This window comes from Salmo salar, chromosome 06, assembly GCF_965601325.2.
Source record: "Salmo salar chromosome 06, fSalSal1, whole genome shotgun sequence".
Classification (NCBI taxonomy): Eukaryota; Metazoa; Chordata; class Actinopteri; order Salmoniformes; family Salmonidae; genus Salmo; species Salmo salar.
The window spans coordinates 2,966,097-2,984,147 of record NC_138296.1 but is presented as its reverse complement, the minus strand read 5'-3'; the positions used below and the strand labels follow the sequence as shown (position 1 = coordinate 2,984,147).

The window sequence follows — 18,051 nt, the reverse complement described above, 5'->3', positions numbered from 1 at the left end:
ATAACTAATAATATCTAGTACAGTACAGGTATAACATACTGAGCTGTTGATAACTAATAATATCTAGTACAGTACAGGTATAACGTACTGAGCTGTTGATAACTAATAATATCTAGTACAGTACAGGTATAATGTACTGAGCTGTTAACTAATAATATCTAGTACAGTACAGGTATAATGTACTGAGCTGTTGATAACTAATAATATCTAGTACAGTACAGGTATAACATACTGAGCTGTTGATAACTAATAATATCTAGTACAGTACGGGTATAATGTACTGAGCTGTTGATAACTAATAATATCTAGTACAGTACAGGTATAACGTACTGAGCTGTTGATAACTAATAATATCTAGTACAGTACAGGTATAACATACTGAGCTGTTGATAACTAATAATATCTAGTACAGTACAGGTATTATGTACTGAGCTGTTGATAACTAATAATATCTAGTACAGTACAGGTATAATGTACTGAGCTGTTGATAACTAATAATATCTAGTACAGTACAGGTATAACATGCTGAGCTGTTGATAACTAATAATATCTAGTACAGTACAGGTATAACATACTGAGCTGTTGATAACTAATAATATCTAGTACAGTACAGGTATAACGTACTGAGCTGTTGATAACTAATAATATCTAGTACAGTACAGGTATAATGTACTGAGCTGTTAACTAATAATATCTAGTACAGTACAGGTATAATGTACTGAGCTGTTGCCTGAAGCAGATCACACAGTGGTACCAGGTTCAGTGTCTAAATGGATGTTGTATGAGACAACCAACAATATTATATTCAACATACACAATACCAACATACCGTCTCCAACCATCAGACCACTGAGTCAACCAATAATATTACATTCAACATACACAATACCAACATACCGTCTCCAACCATCAGACCACTGAGTCAAACAATATTACATTCAACATACACAATACCAATATACCGTCTCCATCCATCAGACCACTGAGTCAAACAATATTACATTCAACATACACAATACCAACATACCGTCTCCAACCATCAGACCACTGAGTCAAACAATAATATTACATTCAACATACACAATACCAACATACCGTCTCCAACCATCAGACCACTGAGTCAACCAATAATATTACATTCAACATACACAATACCAACATACCGTCTCCAACCATCAGACCACTGAGTCAAACAATAATATTACATTCAACATACACAATACCAACATACCGTCTCCAACCATCAGACCACTGAGTCAAACAATAATATTACATTCAACATACACAATACCAACATACCGTCTCCAACCATCAGACCACTGAGTCAAACAATAATATTACATTCAACATACACAATACCAACATACCGTCTCCAACCATCAGACCACTGAGTCAACCAATAATATTACATTCAACATACACAATACCAACATACCGTCTCCAACCATCAGACCACTGAGTCAACCAGATGAAGTGGAGGGACAACTGCATCATTTAAATATGAATTAGTGGCCAGGTTTGATATCATGAGTTCAAATCATTCTAGATGTTGTTCACATTCCCTTCCAGTTGTGCTTAAGGTAACAATGGAAGGTATCCTTAACCTGTTTGGGATAGGGGGCAGTATTTTCACGTCTGGATAAAAAACGTACCCGATTTAATCTGGTTACCACTCCTACCCAGCAACTAGAATATGCATATACTTATTACATATGGATAGAAAGCAACCTAAAGTTTCTTAAACTGTTTGAATGGTGTCTGTGAGTATAACAGAACTCATTTGGCAGGCAAAAACCTGAGAAGGTTTCATTCAGGAAGTGGCCTGTCTGACAAGGTGTTGTTGTTCTTGCTTCTGTTTATTGAAGAGTCAGGATCTTAGCTGTAACGTGACATTTCCTAGGGCTCCAATAGGCTCTCAGAGCCCGGGAAAAACCTGAACGATGACGAGGCAGCCTCAGGCTGAAACACATTATCGCCTTTGCCAAGTGGCCCATCAGAGGACAATGGAATTAGGCGCGTGCCCGATTCGACCCAATGATATATTTTCCTTCGGCTGTTTATCTAATTGCAGATTCCCGGTCGGAATATTATCGCTTTTTTACGAAAAAATGGCATACAAATTTATTTTAAACAGCGGTTGACATGCTTCGAAGTACGGTAATGAAATATTTAGAAATCTTTTGTCACGAAATGCGCCGTGCGCACGACCGTTATTTACCATTGGGATAGTGTCTGGGACGCACGAACAAAACGTCGCTGTTGGAACATAACTATGGATTATTTTGGACCAAACCTACATTTGTTATTGAAGTAGAAGTCCTGGGAGTGCATTCTGATGAAGAACAGGAAAGGTAAGACCATTTTTCTTATAGTAAATCTGATATTGGTGAGTGCTAAACCTGCTGGGTGTCTAAATAGCTAGCCCTGTGATGCCGGGCTATGTACTTAGAATATTGCAAAATGTGCTTTCACCGAAAAGCTATTTTAAAATCGGACATATCGAGTGCATAGAGGAGTAATGTATCTATAATTCTTAAAATAATTGTTATGCTTTTTGTGAACGTTTATCGTGAGTAATTTAGTAAATTGTTAGTAAATTCGCCGGAAGTTTGCGGGGGGTATGCTAGTTCTGAACGTCACATGCTAATGTAAAAAGCTGTTTTTTGATATAAATATGAACTTGATTGAACAAAACATGCATGTATTGTATAACATAATGTCCTAGGTGTGTCATCTGATGAAGATCATCAAAGGTTAGTGCTGCATTTAGCTGTCTTCTGGGTTTTTGTGACATTATATGCTTGCTTGAAAAATGGGTGTCTGATTATTTCTGGCTTGGTACTCTGCTGACATAATCTAATGTTTTGCTTTCGTTGTAAAGCCTTTTTGAAATCGGACAGTGTGGTTAGATTAACGAGAGTCTTGTCTTTAAATAGCTGTAAAATAGTCATATGTTTGAGAAATTGAAGTAATAGGATTTTTAAGGTATTTGAAAATCGCGCCACAGGCTTCAACTGGCTGTTACGTAGGTGGGACGAATTCGTCCCGCCTAGCCCATAGAGGTTAAAATGCAGCGCATATTACATTCAGGCATTACCCCTGTCGGTGATATGGGCTTACAAACGAATCCATCCACATCAGCTTGGTTTGTAAAGTACTTTTCCCCATGTTTTGGTGGCTCATAACCTGATCCAGATCACTTTTTCCAGGAAAACAAAAATGTCCATCCACTGCTACCACCACTGTTCCATTGTCCTGTAAAGAGGTGTCTAATATACCTGGATACAACTTTATAGTTGTTAGACTCCAGGAAGAGTAGCTGCTGCTACCACCACTGTTCCATTGTCCTGTAAAGAGATGTCTAATATACCTGGATACAACTTTATAGTTGTTAGACTCCAGGAAGAGTAGCTGCTGCTACCACCACTGTTCCATTGTCCTGTAAAGAGATGTCTAATATACCTGTGTCGTGTCTTTGGTCTACCATTAAACTGAAGACATGTTTATCAATTAACTCCCTGTAATTATTATCACGCGATTAAACTGATTAATCGTTTAATTGTAATTAACTAGGAGATCGGGGCACCAAGGAGAATATTCAGATTACAAAGCTATAATTTTCCTAATATAACTTTCCTGTATTATAATATTATATTCTATTATAGTATAGGCCTATTATCTTCTGGTTTAAATGATGTATTTTACCTCGTGTTCAGTCTCATTCCAAACGTCGTAAATTGTTGTATCTGCACGAACCCAGTCTTTACTAAAATCATCCATACATCAATTGTCTTAAAATCATTTATTTACTACACTAAGTAATTAACAGAAAACATACAAACAGTAATTATCGTCACAAAGGATTGGTAGAGGAATGTGCCCTTGTGGGCTAAACAGGCAGGTCGGCCTGTTGAACAATGGATCATAAAAGGTCAGCTGTGGCACACAGAGTTCATTAATATTAACAATTGTCAATTGAAGGCTCGCTCATTCGGGAACAATTGCAATCAATATGTTTTACGCTCATGTGTCGTCGAGATCCTTGTTCGAGCATCGTTCTGATGGAGAGTCTCTCTCTCGGTTAGAATGGATCTTTCAAAGCGACATTCATTAACATGTTATGGCTAGGGGGCAGTATTTTCACGGCTGGATAAAAAACGTACCCGATTTAATCTGGTTACTACTCCTGCCCAGTAACTAGAATATGCATATAATTATTGGCTTTGGATAGAAACACTCCAAAGTTTCTAAAACTTTCCTTTACAGGAAGTGGCCTGTCTGACCATTTCTTGAACTTCTTTGCCATCTCATTCAATTACAAAGGATCTCTGCTCTAACGTGACACTTCCTACGTCTTCCATAGGCTCTCAGAGCCCGGGGAAAAACAGAATGTCGTCATCCCAGCCCCAGGCTGAAACACATTATTGCCTTTCTCAAGTGGGGATCCCAATAAACAAATAAAATGAAATACTAATGACAGGCAGAAATATGGCCTCAGATAAATAAGAGACGGACATCTTCACCTTTCCTGACAAGCTCTGGGATAGGTTTTGTTTTAGCCTCAACACTAATACATTTCACTTCTGCTTTTAGTGTCAACTTGAATTAGAGTGTGGCTGTGGAAGACTGGTCCCTTGATGATGTCTGCAAGTGTCTGAGTACCAATGATTCCATCAAATCATTCGAAGGTTCACAATCTTTCTGAAGAATGCCAACTCTATTCAACTGTCCACTTTGCAACGAGCATCCTTTCTCTGTGTCCAGACTACTCACACATATTGTCCTCTATCACCAGCATGAACCACATGTTGTAATTACCTGTGGAGTTAATGGGTGTGGGAAAACAAATAGATGTTTCAGCGTCTATCAGTCACACATCTACCAAAACCACACAGAGCTTTTCACCTCTGTTACGTGAGCGAGCCTCACGTAACAGCGACTGGCAGCCTGTGGCGCGATTTTCAAAACGTTAAAAATCCTATTACTTCAATTTCTCAAACATATGACTATTTTACAGCTATTTAAAGACAAGACTCTCGTTAACCTGTTAGGGCTAGGGGGCAGTATTGACACGGCTGGATAAAAAACATACCCGATTTAATCTGGTTACCACTCCTACCCATTAACTAGAATATGCATATACTTATTACATATGGATAGAAAACACCCTACATTTTCTAAAACTGTTTGAATGGTGTCTGTGAGTATAACAGAACTCAAATGGCAGGTCAAAACCTGAGAGATTCCTTTACAGGAAGTGGCCTGTCTGACCATTTCTTGAACTTCTTTTCCATCTCTATCATTTACTAAGGATCTCTGCTCTAACGTGACACTTCCCACGTCGTCCATAGGCGCTCAGAGCCCGGGAAAAAACAGAATGTCGTCATTCCAGCCCCAGGCTGAAACACATTATCGCCTTTCTCAAGTGGCCGATCAAGGGACACTGGGCTTATGCGCGTGACCCCGACCGCCCCCGCCTTTGGGATTTTTTCCTCTGTTTGCCGAAAAGGAGATTCCCTGTCGGAATATTATCGCTTTTCTACGAGAAAAATGTCGTAAAAATTGATTTTAAACAGCGGTTGACATGCTTCGAAGTACGGTAATGGAATATTTAGAATTTTATTGTCACGAATTGCGCCATGCGCGCGACACTTCTTTACTATTTCGGATAGTGTCTGGAACGCACGAACAAAACGCCGCTATTCGGATATAACGATGGATTATTTTGGACCAAACCAACATTTGTTATTGAAGTAGCAGTCCTGGGTGTGCATTCTGACGAAGACAACAAAAGGTAATCAAACTTTTATAATAGTAAATATGATTATGGTGAGTGCTAAACTTGCCGGGTGTCTAAATAGCGAGCCCGTGATGCCTGGGCTATGTACTTAGAATATTGCAAAATGTGCTTTCACCAAAAAGCTATTTTAAAATCGGACAGTGTGGTTAGATTAACGAGAGTCTTGTCTTTAAATGGCTGTAAAATAGTCATATGTTTGAGAAATTGAAGTAATAGGATTTTTAAGGTTTTGAAAATCGCGCCACAGGCTGGCAGTGGCTGTTACGTAGGTGGGATGCAAGCGTCCCACCTAGCCCATAGAGGTTAATCTAACCACACTGTCCGATTTCAAAAAGGCTTTACAACGAAAGCAAAACATTAGATTATGTCAGCAGAGTACCAAGCCAGAAATAATCAGACACCCATTTTTCAAGCCAGCATATAATGTCACCAAAACCCAGAAGACAGCTAAATGCAGCACTCACCTTTGATGATCTTCATCAGATGACAACCCTAGGACATTATGTTATACAATACATGCATGTTTTGTTCAATCAAGTTCATATTTATATCAAAAACCAGCTTTTTACATTAGCATGTGACGTTCAGAACTAGCATACCCCCCGCAAACTTCCAGGGAATTCGCTAACATTTTACTAAATTACTCATGATAAACGTTCACAAAAAGCATAACAATTATTTTAAGAATTATAGATACAGACCTCCTCTATGCACTCGATATGTCCGATTTTAAAATAGCTTTTTGGTGAAAGCACATTTTGCAATATTCTAAGTACATAGCCCAGGCATCACGGGCTCGCTATTTAGACACCCGGCAAGTTTAGCACTCACCATAATCATATTTACTATTATAAAAGTTTGATTACCTTTTGTTGTCTTCGTCAGAATGCACACCCAGGACTGCTACTTCAATAACAAATGTTGGTTTGGTCCAAAATAATCCATCGTTATATCCGAATAGCGGCGTTTTGTTCGTGCGTTCCAGACACTATCCGAAATAGTAAAGAAGTGTCGCGCGCATGGCGCAATTCGTGACAATAAAATTCTAAATATTCCATTACCGTACTTCGAAGCATGTCAACCGCTGTTTAAAATCAATTTTTACGACATTTTTCTCGTAGAAAAGCGATAATATTCCGACAGGGAATCTCCTTTTCGGCAAACAGAGGAAAAAATCCCAAAGGCGGGGGCGGTCGGGTCATGCGCCTAAGCCCAGTGTCCCTTGATCGGCCACTTGAGAAAGGCGATAATGTGTTTCAGCCTGGGGCTGGAATGACGACATTCTGTTTTTTCCCGGGCTCTGAGCGCCTATGGACGACGTGGGAAGTGTCACGTTAGAGCAGAGATCCTTAGTAAATGATAGAGATGGAAAAGAAGTTCAAGAAATGGTCAGACAGGCCACTTCCTGTAAAGGAATCTCTCAGGTTTTGACCTGCCATTTGAGTTCTGTTATACTCACAGACACCATTCAAACAGTTTTAGAAAATTTAGGGTGTTTTCTATCCATATGTAATAAGTATATGCATATTCTAGTTACTGGGTAGGAGTGGTAACCAGATTAAATCGGGTATGTTTTTTATCCAGCCGTGTCAATACTGCCCCCTAGCCCTAACAGGTTAAGAGACAACTTAGATGAGAATTGTCCTCATGATGAATTTGAGACTGGGACTGATCCCATTGAAGATGACATGAGTGATGTAGAGAGTCTGCCAGAGGCTGAATATGTTCAAGCCACAGAGATCAACACTGAGCAGCTAATTGAAGGTCTCAAAAACAGTATCTGTCTTTTTATTTAGAAAATCAGGAAAGAACACTGCATCCCAGCTACGGTAGAGAATAACATTGTTGAGGACCTCAGAACCATTTTGGATGCATTTATCCCCTCAGGTTTCATCTGACAAATAAATATTGTTGAACATGACAATCTCAGGGACTTCTTAACAACTCTGCAGTACTTGAGGAATGCATTAGATGCATAAGCTGTGAGTGGATGCTGGAGCATTACTGTGTGAAAGAATTGGACATGGTCAGGACAACTGAAGTACCACTGAGCAACAAAGAAGGTTATAAAACAAGGTCATTTCAATACAGCTACATAGCCCCCGGGCTATATGAATATAAAGACATGAGACAAAACAATCATAATGAATCAGATTACATGGCCCCCAGGCTATATGAATATAAAGACATGAGACAAAACAATCATAATGAATCAGATTACATGGTCCCCAGGCTATATGAATATAAAGACATGAGACAAAACAATCATAATGAATCAGATTACGTGGAGAGGGGGACCTGATCTTAGATCATAATGAATCAGATTATATGGAGAGAGGGGGACCTGATCTTAGATCATAATGAATCAGATTATATGGAGAGAGGGGGACCTGATCTTAGATTATAATGAATCAGATTATATGGAGAGGGGGACCTGATTCTAGATCATAATGAATCAGATTACATGGAGAGGGGGGACCTGATCCTAGATCATAATGAATCAGATTACATGGAGAGGAGGGACCTGATCCTAGATCATAATGAAGAGGGGATATATATAATATAGCCTACTATATTTAATATTCCAACTATTGTTATTTTTAACAGTTTTATTAATTCATTCTAATTAAATTTAATAATTATGACACACCCCTCACTATTGTGATTGGTTGCACTAATTGCACTGTTTGTCTACATAACCTGGTTCAAGTATTCATGACATCACCCTGAAGAAGACACAGTGATGCTGAAACGTTGGTAAATACCCAATAAATTAGTGGGAGTTTATATATGGAGTGTGGGACTCTCTTTATTTATTTAGATAGTTTATAACTCTTATGTATGTGCCATCTTTCTGTGCTTTTCAGGCAGCCTGGCAACTAACTGAAAAAACAGAGTCAAGACAAAAACACCAGAAAGACCCAAGAAGACTTGGACGCAGCATCAGAGGACAGAGAAGGATGTTCAGAACTCACTCAGTCTGGTAAGTTGGTGAGGGTAGACTTTGAGGCTGCTTACCTGACAGCTTCAAAGGACAGAGAGGGATGTTCAGAACTCACTCAGTCTGGTAAGTTGGTGAGGGTAGACTATGAGACTGCTTACCTGACAGGATCAGAGGACAGAGAGGGATGTTCAGAACTCACTCAGTCCAGGAAGTTGATGAGGGTAGACTGTGATGCTGCTTACCTGACAGGATCAGAGGACAGAGAGGGATGTTCAGAACTCACTCAGTCTGGTTAGTTGGTGAGGGTAGACTATGAGACTGCTTACCTGACACGGAGGAAGTCTTTCCTTTTCATCTCCTCTCCCTTACAATCCCTATGCCCCCCCTCTCCTCTCCCCTACCTTCCCTATGCCGCCCCCTCCCCTAATGTGTTGGACCATCATGTTTATTTGTTTGAATCCTTTCTTTGTTTGTGGTTAGGTTAGAAGAGAATGACTCCTCAACCCAAGAGGCCCTGGAGCAGCGGTGATTAGGTTAGAAGAGAATGACTCCTCAACCCAAGAGGCCCTGGAGCAGCGGTGATTAGGTTAGAAGAGAATGACTCCTCAACCCAAGAGGCCCTGGAGCAGCTGTGATCAGGTTAGAAGAGAATGACTCCTCAACCCAAGAGGCCCTGGAGCAGCTGTGATTAGGTTAGAAGAGAATGACTCCTCAACCCAAGAGGCCCTGGAGCAGCTGTGATTAGGTTAGAAGAGAATGACTCCTCAACCCAAGAGGTCCTGGAGCAGCTGTGATTAGGTTAGAAGATAATGACTCCTCAACCCAAGTGGCCCTGGAGCAGCTGTGATTAGATTAGAAGAGAATGACTCCTCAACCCAAGAGGCTCTGGAGCAGCTGTGATTAGGTTAGAAGAGAATGACTCCTCAACCCAAGAGGTCCTGGAGCAGCTGTGATTAGGTTAGAAGAGAATGACTCCTCAACCCAAGAGGTCCTGGAGCAGCTGTGATTAGGTTAGAAGAGAATGACTCCTCAACCCAAGAGGCCCTGGAGCAGCTGTGATCAGGTAAGAAGAGAATGACTCCTCAACCCAAGAGGCCCTGGAGCAGCTGTGATTAGGTTAGGAGAGAATGACTCCTCAACCCAAGAGGCCCTGGAGAAGCTGTGATTAGGTTAGAAGAGAATGATTCCTCAACCCAAGAGGTCCTGGAGCAGCTGTGATTAGGTTAGAAGAGAATGACTCCTCAACCCAAGAGGTCCTGGAGCAGCTGTGATTAGGTTAGAAGAGAATGACTCCTCAACCCAAGAGGCCCTGGAGCAGCTGTGATTAGGTTATAAGATAATGACTCCTCAACCCAAGAGGCCCTGGAGCAGCTGTGATTAGATTAGAAGAGAATGACTCCTCAACCCAAGAGGCTCTGGAGCAGCTGTGACTAGGTTAGAAGAGAATGACTCCTCAACCCAAGAGGCCCTGGAGCAGCTGTGAGAGAGTATCAGTGTGGAACATTTGGGAACATTTAAAGAAGGTTCCCGGAATAGAGGATTGTCTGTTACGTAAAGGGTCATTAATGATACCCTCCTAATATTGAGTTACGCCTGGTCAGTTTGTCATGGACAGAAAGGTGTCCTTAATGTTTTGTACACTTAGTGTAAACTGCACAATAATTATACATTTATGGATTTTTTTTATGTAACCTATTGTTTTCTCTATATTCAACCTGCCATCTACCCACCTGGGGACTGAGGGTTATGAGAGAACCCCCACATCACTAGCTTCTCTTATACAACCTGCCATCTACCCACCTGGGGTCTGAGGGTTATGAGAGAACCCCCACATCACTAGCTTCTCTTTAAACAACCTGCCATCTACCCACCTGGGGTCTGAGGGTTATGAGAGAACCCCCACATCACTAGCTTCTCTTTATACAACCTGCCATCTACCCACCTGGGGACTGAGGGTTATGAGAGAACCCCCACATCACTAGCTTCTCTTTATTCAACCTGCCATCTACCCACCTGGGGACTGGGGGTTATGAGTGAACCCCCACATCACTAACTTGCATGTTCTGCAGCCTTGTAAAGATAAGGAGGGGATGACTGGGAGGCAGGTTGGCATATATTTATATTTTCTTATTCCAGTCCTTTACTGAGATTTGTGTGTAGGTATTTTTTTCTGGAATTGTTAGATATTACCTGTTAGATATTGTTGCACTGTCGAAACTAGAAGCACAAGCATTTCGCTACACTCGCATTAACATTTGCTAACCATGTGTATGTGACCAATAAAATTTGATTTGATTAGTCAAATCTAGAGGAAATCACACAGTTCTGCCTCCAGGTCAAGATTCATGACAAACGTCAACCTGCAACTGGGAGAGGCAATGTAAAATCAATAACGAAACTGTTTTCACAAATAACATAGTTTTCTTGTTTCAAGTCTGTTTTATTATGAAAAGTAAAATATATCCTTGTATACTTGTACAACTATGGAGCGTATGTCCATATATAATTATACAATTAGTTATTCAACATAAAAGACAACAAATGATCACATTGGTATTTTAACAGTGTTATTGTAAGAGATTAAATGTTTAAACAGAGGATACAACTAAAACAGTATAAAACAAGTGCAGTATGTTCTGAGAATGTTACTTTAACGTCAACTCATAACGTCACACTATAACTTCATGGGAGTCTTGTGGAAAGACTACATGTTGTTTTGGGTGGATTGAGTGACGTTTTCATCAACATTTGCAGAATATTCCTGCAATATTTTCACCTCTTGTCAGACGCCAACAGCCTAGTCGGCTGCAGACATTCATAAGGAGTTCAAGTAGTTTATTTCCCATTTGCAGGTATAAAAAGTAATACATAAATTGAAATTCCTTGTTGGAGCTCTCTCACATATAGGACAGTACATACCAGAGGAGGCTGCTGAGGGGAGGACGGCTCATAATAATGTCTGGAACAGAGTGAATGAAATGGAACACATGGAAACTACGTGTTTGATACCATTCCACTTATTCCCCTCCAGCCATTACAAACCTGTCCTCCCAAATGAAGGTCCCACCAACCTCCTGTGGTACATACACAAATAAAATCTCATAAAATCACACAGTGTGTGTGTGTGTGTGTCAGAGTGTGTGTCCTGTGTGTGTCCGCTGTGTGTGAGTGTGTGTGTGTCCAGTGTATGTGTGTCCAGTGTGTGTGTGTCAGTGTGTGTCCCCGCTGTGTGTGTGTGTGAGTGTGTGTGTTTGTGTGTCCAGTGTGTGTCCTGTGTGTGTCCCCGCTGTGTGTGTGTGTGTGTGTGTTTGTGTGTGTGTGTCAGTGTGTGATTGTCCAGTGTGTGTGTGTGTCCAGTGTGTGTGTGTCAGTGTGTAAGTGTCAGTGTGTGTGTGTCGTGTGTGTGCGTGTCAGTGTGTGTGTGTGTCAGTGTTTGAGTGTGTCAGTGTTTGTGTGTGTCCAGTGTGTCCAGTGTGTCAGTGTGTGTGTGCCCAGTGTGTGTGTGTGTGTGTCGTGTGTGTGTCCACTGTGTGTGTGTGTGTCCAGTGTGTGTGTCCAGTGTGTATGTGTGTGTCCAGTGTGTGTGGCAGTGGGGGTGTGTCAGTATGTGTGTGTGTGTGTGTGTGGCCAGTGTGTGTGTGAGTGCCAGTGTGTGTGTGTCCAGCGTGTGTCCGTCCAGTTTTTGTGTGTGTCCTGTGTGTGTGTGTGCCCTGTGTGTGTGTGTGTCCTGTGTGTGTGTCCAGAGTGTGTGTGTGTATGTGTGTGTGTGTGTCCAGAGTGTGTGTGTGTCCAGTGTGTGTGTGTGTGTGTGTGTGTGTGTGTGTGTGTGTGTGTGTGTGTGTGTGTGTGTGTGTGTGTGTGGTGTCCTGTGTTTGTGTGTCGGTGTGTTCAGTGTGTGTGTGTGTGTGTGTATGTGTGTGTCCTGTGTTTGTGTGTCCAGTGTTTGTATGTGTCTATTCTGTGTGTCCAGTGTGTTTGTGTGTGTGTGTGTGTGTGTGTGTGTGTGTGTGTGTGTGTGTGTGTGTGTGTGTGTGTGTGTGTGTGTGTGTGTGTGTGTGTGTGTGTGTGTGTGTGTCAGGTTATTATTTACAGGGACACTGAGGAGTCTTCATCATAATGAACCCTAAACCCTGGATAGAGGGGCTCAGTGAATGTGGTGTAGAATGTGTACAGGTGGGTCAGTGTGTCAGAGGAGGCTCTATAGAAGGACAGAGTGCCGGCTGGCCAGTCCAGATACACTCCTACTCTGTGGGAGCTGGAGGAGGGGACGTCTACTATAGTGAGATTATTATTGTGCCAGGCAGTGTAACTGTTGTCATAGCAGAACAGACTCCAGGACTTGTCATTGTATCCAAGACAACAGTCATCACCCCTTCCTCTCCTGCTGATTCCTTTGTATGTCACTCCAATATCAGCCCCTCTCCCACTCCACTCTACCTCCCAGTAACAGCGCCCAGTCAGACCCTCTCTACACAGCACCTGCTCACAGTCCTCAAATCTCTCTGGGTTATCAGGATATGGCTGCTTCTCTCTCCTACATGTCACCTTTCTGTTCTCCTCAGACAGAGAGATGAGTCTGTTTACTGTGTTTAGGTCCAATGTGAGATCACAGACATCTGATGGATGAAACCAGACACAATATTAGAAATCATCATCATTCACATTAGAATGTTAAACCTGTTGGGGCTAGGGGGCAGTATTTTCACGGCCGGATATAAAAATGTACCCGATTTAAACTGGTTACTACTCTTGCCCAGAAACGAGAATATGCATATTATTAGTAGATTTGGATAGAAAACACTCTAAAGTTTCTAAAACTGTTTGAATGGTGTCTGTGAGTATAACAAAACCCATATCGCAGCCAAAAATCAGAGAAGATTCCATACAGGAAGTGCCCTGTCTGACAATTTCTGGTCCTTCTAGGTTATCTCTATCTCTGCTGTTACGTGACAATTTCTAAGGCTTCCATTGGCTGTCTGAAGGCGCCAGAAAGTGGATTGGGGCGTCTGCTGTCTCTGGGCAGATAACTGCAGCAGATTTTGTGAGTGGTCAGGCTGGGGACAGTGACACTGGATAGGCACGTTCATGAGAATTCTCAATTTTTTCTTTCAGCCTTTGAATGAAAACAACGTCGCCCGGTTGGAATATTATCGCTATTTTAAGAGAAAAATCGCGTAAAAATTGATTTTAAACAGCGTTTGACATGCTTCGAAGTACGGTAATGGAATATTTTGAAATTTTTTGTCATGATATGCGCCGGCGCGTCACCTTTCGGATAGTGTCTTGAACGCAAGAACAAACACAGCTATTTGGATATAACTATGGATTACTTGGAACCAAAACAACATTGGGTATAAACTAGAAGTCCTGGGAGTGCATTCTGACGAAGAACAGCAAAGGTAATCCAATTTTTCTTATAGTAAATCTGAGTACTCAAAATATTGCAAAATGTGCTTTCACCGAAAAGCTATTTTAAAATCTGACACCGCGATTGCATAAAGGAGTTCTGTATCTATAATTCTTAAAATAATTGTTATGTTTTTTGTGAACGTTTATCGTGAGTAATTTAGTAAATTCACCGGAAATTTCGGTGGGTATGCTAGTTCTGAACGTCACATGCTAATGTAAAAAGCTGGTTTTTGATATAAATATGAACTTGATTGAACAAAACATGCATGTATTGTATAACATAATGTCCTAGGAGTGTCATCTGATGAAGATCATCAAAGGTTAGTGCTGCATTTAGCTGTGGTTTTGGTTTTTGTGACATTATATGTTAGCTTGAAAAATGGGTGTGTGATTATTTCTGGCTGGGTACTCTCCTGACATAATCTAATGTTTTGCTTTCGTTGTAAAGCCTTTTTGAAATCGGACAATGTGGTTAGATAAAGGAGAGTCTTGTCTTTAAAATGGTGTAAAATAGTCATATGTTTGAAAAATTGAAGTTTTGGGATTTTTGAGGAGCTTGTAATTCGTGCCATGCCCTATCATTGGATATTGGAGCGGTGTTCCGCTAGCGGAATATCTAGATGTAAGAGGTTAACGAGAGTTTTGTCTTTCAAATGGTGTAAAATAGTCATATGTTTGAGAAATCAAAGTTAGAGATTTGTTTAGGTATTTGTATTTCGCGCCACTCGATTCCACTGGCTGTTGACTAGGTGGGACGCTCACGTCCCACATAGCCCAGGGAAGTTAAGGGGGTTATAAGTTTTTGCATTTATTTTCAAATGTTCCAAATTTGACCCTTGGGTCTTGACTTGATGTGCATTTGCAATATGACAATTTACTGTGGAGCGCGCTCGCCATCTTTTGGATTTTTGCTGTGTGACACTTGGCATTTGCCATATGACATTTGCAATACGCTTTGAATGATCTGCCGTCCATTTGAGTGGTATTGGACATCGTGTATATGTTTCGTACGGTGCCAATATGTTCCCATTAATTTTGGTCCATTTCAGGGGGGTCTTCCCTTACTTGAATTAAGACTTATTCTTAGTCATATTCCTCACAGCAGTCAACACTCACATTTTCTAAGCCCAGGTTTCATTGTGTTCTCTCCACCATGTTCCACACTGTAGCGGTAAGCAGAAGAACAGACATTCATTGAGGGATACACCTGAACACACACACACACACACACACACACACACACACACACACACACACACACACACACACACACACACACACACACACTGGACAAACACATACACTAGACATACACACACAAACACACACAGGACACACACGCACTGGACACACACACCGGACACACAAACAAAGGTCACACACACACACACAGGACACACACACACAGGACACACACACACAGGACACACACACACTGGACACACACTCACACACAGGACACACATACACACAGACTGGAAACACCCGCACACACACACACTGGACAAACACACTGGACACACACACACAGGACACACACAGGACACACACATAGAGGACTCACATACACACAGGACACACACATACAGGACACACACAGATACAGGACACACACTCAGGACACACACACACATACACACAAAGGACTCACACACACAAAAACAGGACACACACACACACTAACACACACATAAATGGCACACACTCACAGGACTCACACACACACATACACACACACACACTAGGGACACACAAACTGGACACACACAAAAACAGGACACACACACACACACACACACACACACACACACACCAACACACACATAAATGACACACACACACACACACAGGACACACAGACACACAGGACTCACACACACACACATTCACACACACTGGACAAACACACAAAACAGGACACACACACACACACAGGACACACATACACAGAGGACTCACACACACAGGACACACACACACACAGGACATAAACATACACAGGACACACACACACACTGAACACACTGGACACACACAGGACACACACAAACACATACACATGACTCACACTCACACAGGACACAAACACACACATACACAGACCTCACACACAGGACACACACACACAGGACATACACACAGGACACACACACACACAGGAAGCACACTCACAGGACGCACACACACACAGGACATACACACACAAAGGACATACACACACAAAGGACACACACACACACACTGATTAAACACTGGACACACACACACACACACACACACACACACACACAGGACATACACACACACACAGGACATACACACACACACAGGCACACACACACACACACACACACACACACACACACACACACACACACACACACACACACACACACACACTGGACACACACAGGACACTCCAACAGACAGGACATACACACATACAGGACATAGACACAGGACACACACAAAGTGGACACACACACACTGGACACACACACACACACACACACACAGGACACACACACACACACAGGACACACACATAGAGGACACACATACACGCAGGACACACACAGATACAAGACACACACAGATACAGGACACACACTCAGGACACACACACACATACACACAAAGGACTCACACACACACAGGGCACACACAAAAACAGGACACACACACACTAACACACACATAAATTACACACACACACAGGACTCACACACACACACATACACACACACACTGGACACACACACACTGGACACACACAAAAACAGGACACACACACCAACACACACATAAATGACACACACACACACAGGACACACAGACACACAGGACTCACACACACACACATTCACACACACTGGACACACAAACAAAAAAGGACACACACATACTTGAGTTTTTCCAGGCTGCAGTGTGGATCCTCCAGTTCAGCTGAGAGCAGTCTGACTCCTGAGTCTCCTGGGTGATTGTAGCTCAGGTCCAGCTCTCTCAGGTGTGAGGGGTTTGACTTCAGAGCTGAGACCAGAGAAGAACAGCCTTCCTCTGTGACTAGACAGCCTGACAGCCTGCAAAGAGTCAAATCATATTAAAGCCACACTGCTATTCTTTGGTGGTGAAAATAGTGGCAGTATATTTTTTCAACATATTCAGATATATCAGTGTCCTGAAACCTGCCATATCTATTCATAAATTAATATATCATTATTAGAAATGACAAACTATCGAAGTATTGCTTGTAGAGAGAAAAATATATATAGTACAAATATTTGATTAGACTGACCAGACCAGTTTTAAAAGCAGTATCAGTCAAAAGACAGACAGTGAGGTATCAGATTTAGATTGTATGGAGTATACAGTCCATACCATATCTATTTTGACAGTGAAGCTAACATTTTAAATGTGGCTCTATACTCCAACATTTTGGATTTGAGATCAAATGTTTCATATGAGGTGACAGTATATAATGTCACCTTTTTATTTGAAGGTATTTTCATACATAACTGTTTTACGTTTTGAAATAAAAGCACTTTTCGTGTCTAGTCCCTCTATTTGAAGAAGTCATAAGTATTCTGACCAATTTACTCATACTGTATTTAAATAGTTAAAAGTTTAGTATTTGGTCGTAAACTTGATTGCATTTGCAGTTTGTTTTGGTTGTGTTTTGGGTTATGTTTTACCCAATAGTAACTGAATGGTGGATGATGACTGGAGTAACTTTCTTTCTAAGTGAGTAGATAACATGTTTCTAAACCCTACTAAATTTATCCTGATGATGGCATAATAACGAAAAATCATGAATGAGCCATGAATTATGATGAGTGAGAAAGTTACAAAGGCTACAACAAAACATGCTAACCTCTCACCATTACCAATAACAGAGGAT

General features: G+C 41.5%; 1 protein-coding gene across 1 annotated transcript; it reads right to left on the bottom strand.

The window, feature by feature from the left end:
• Nucleotides 1-11,160: 11,160 nt before the first annotated feature.
• Nucleotides 11,161-17,247, bottom strand: LOC123735234 (stonustoxin subunit beta-like). The gene is made up of 3 exons (XM_045712990.2): nt 17,060-17,247; nt 15,270-15,316; nt 11,161-13,360 (listed from the first exon to the last, which is right to left on the bottom strand). Exons 2-3 carry the CDS (start codon nt 15,289-15,291, stop codon nt 12,831-12,833), a joined length of 552 nt encoding a protein of 183 aa, XP_045568946.1. The 5' UTR covers nt 15,292-15,316; nt 17,060-17,247; the 3' UTR covers nt 11,161-12,830.
• Between the last annotated feature and the right edge of the window lie 804 nt (nt 17,248-18,051).

Excerpts from the sequence above, each read along its gene's own strand:
- LOC123735234 (XM_045712990.2), bottom strand. The coding sequence starts at position 15,291 with ATGAAACCTGGGCTTAGAAAAT. Across the intron at positions 13,361-15,269 it reads GAAACCTGGGCTTAGAAAAT|ATGTCTGTGATCTCACATTG; the intron begins GTGAGTGTTGAC and ends TTCATCCATCAG.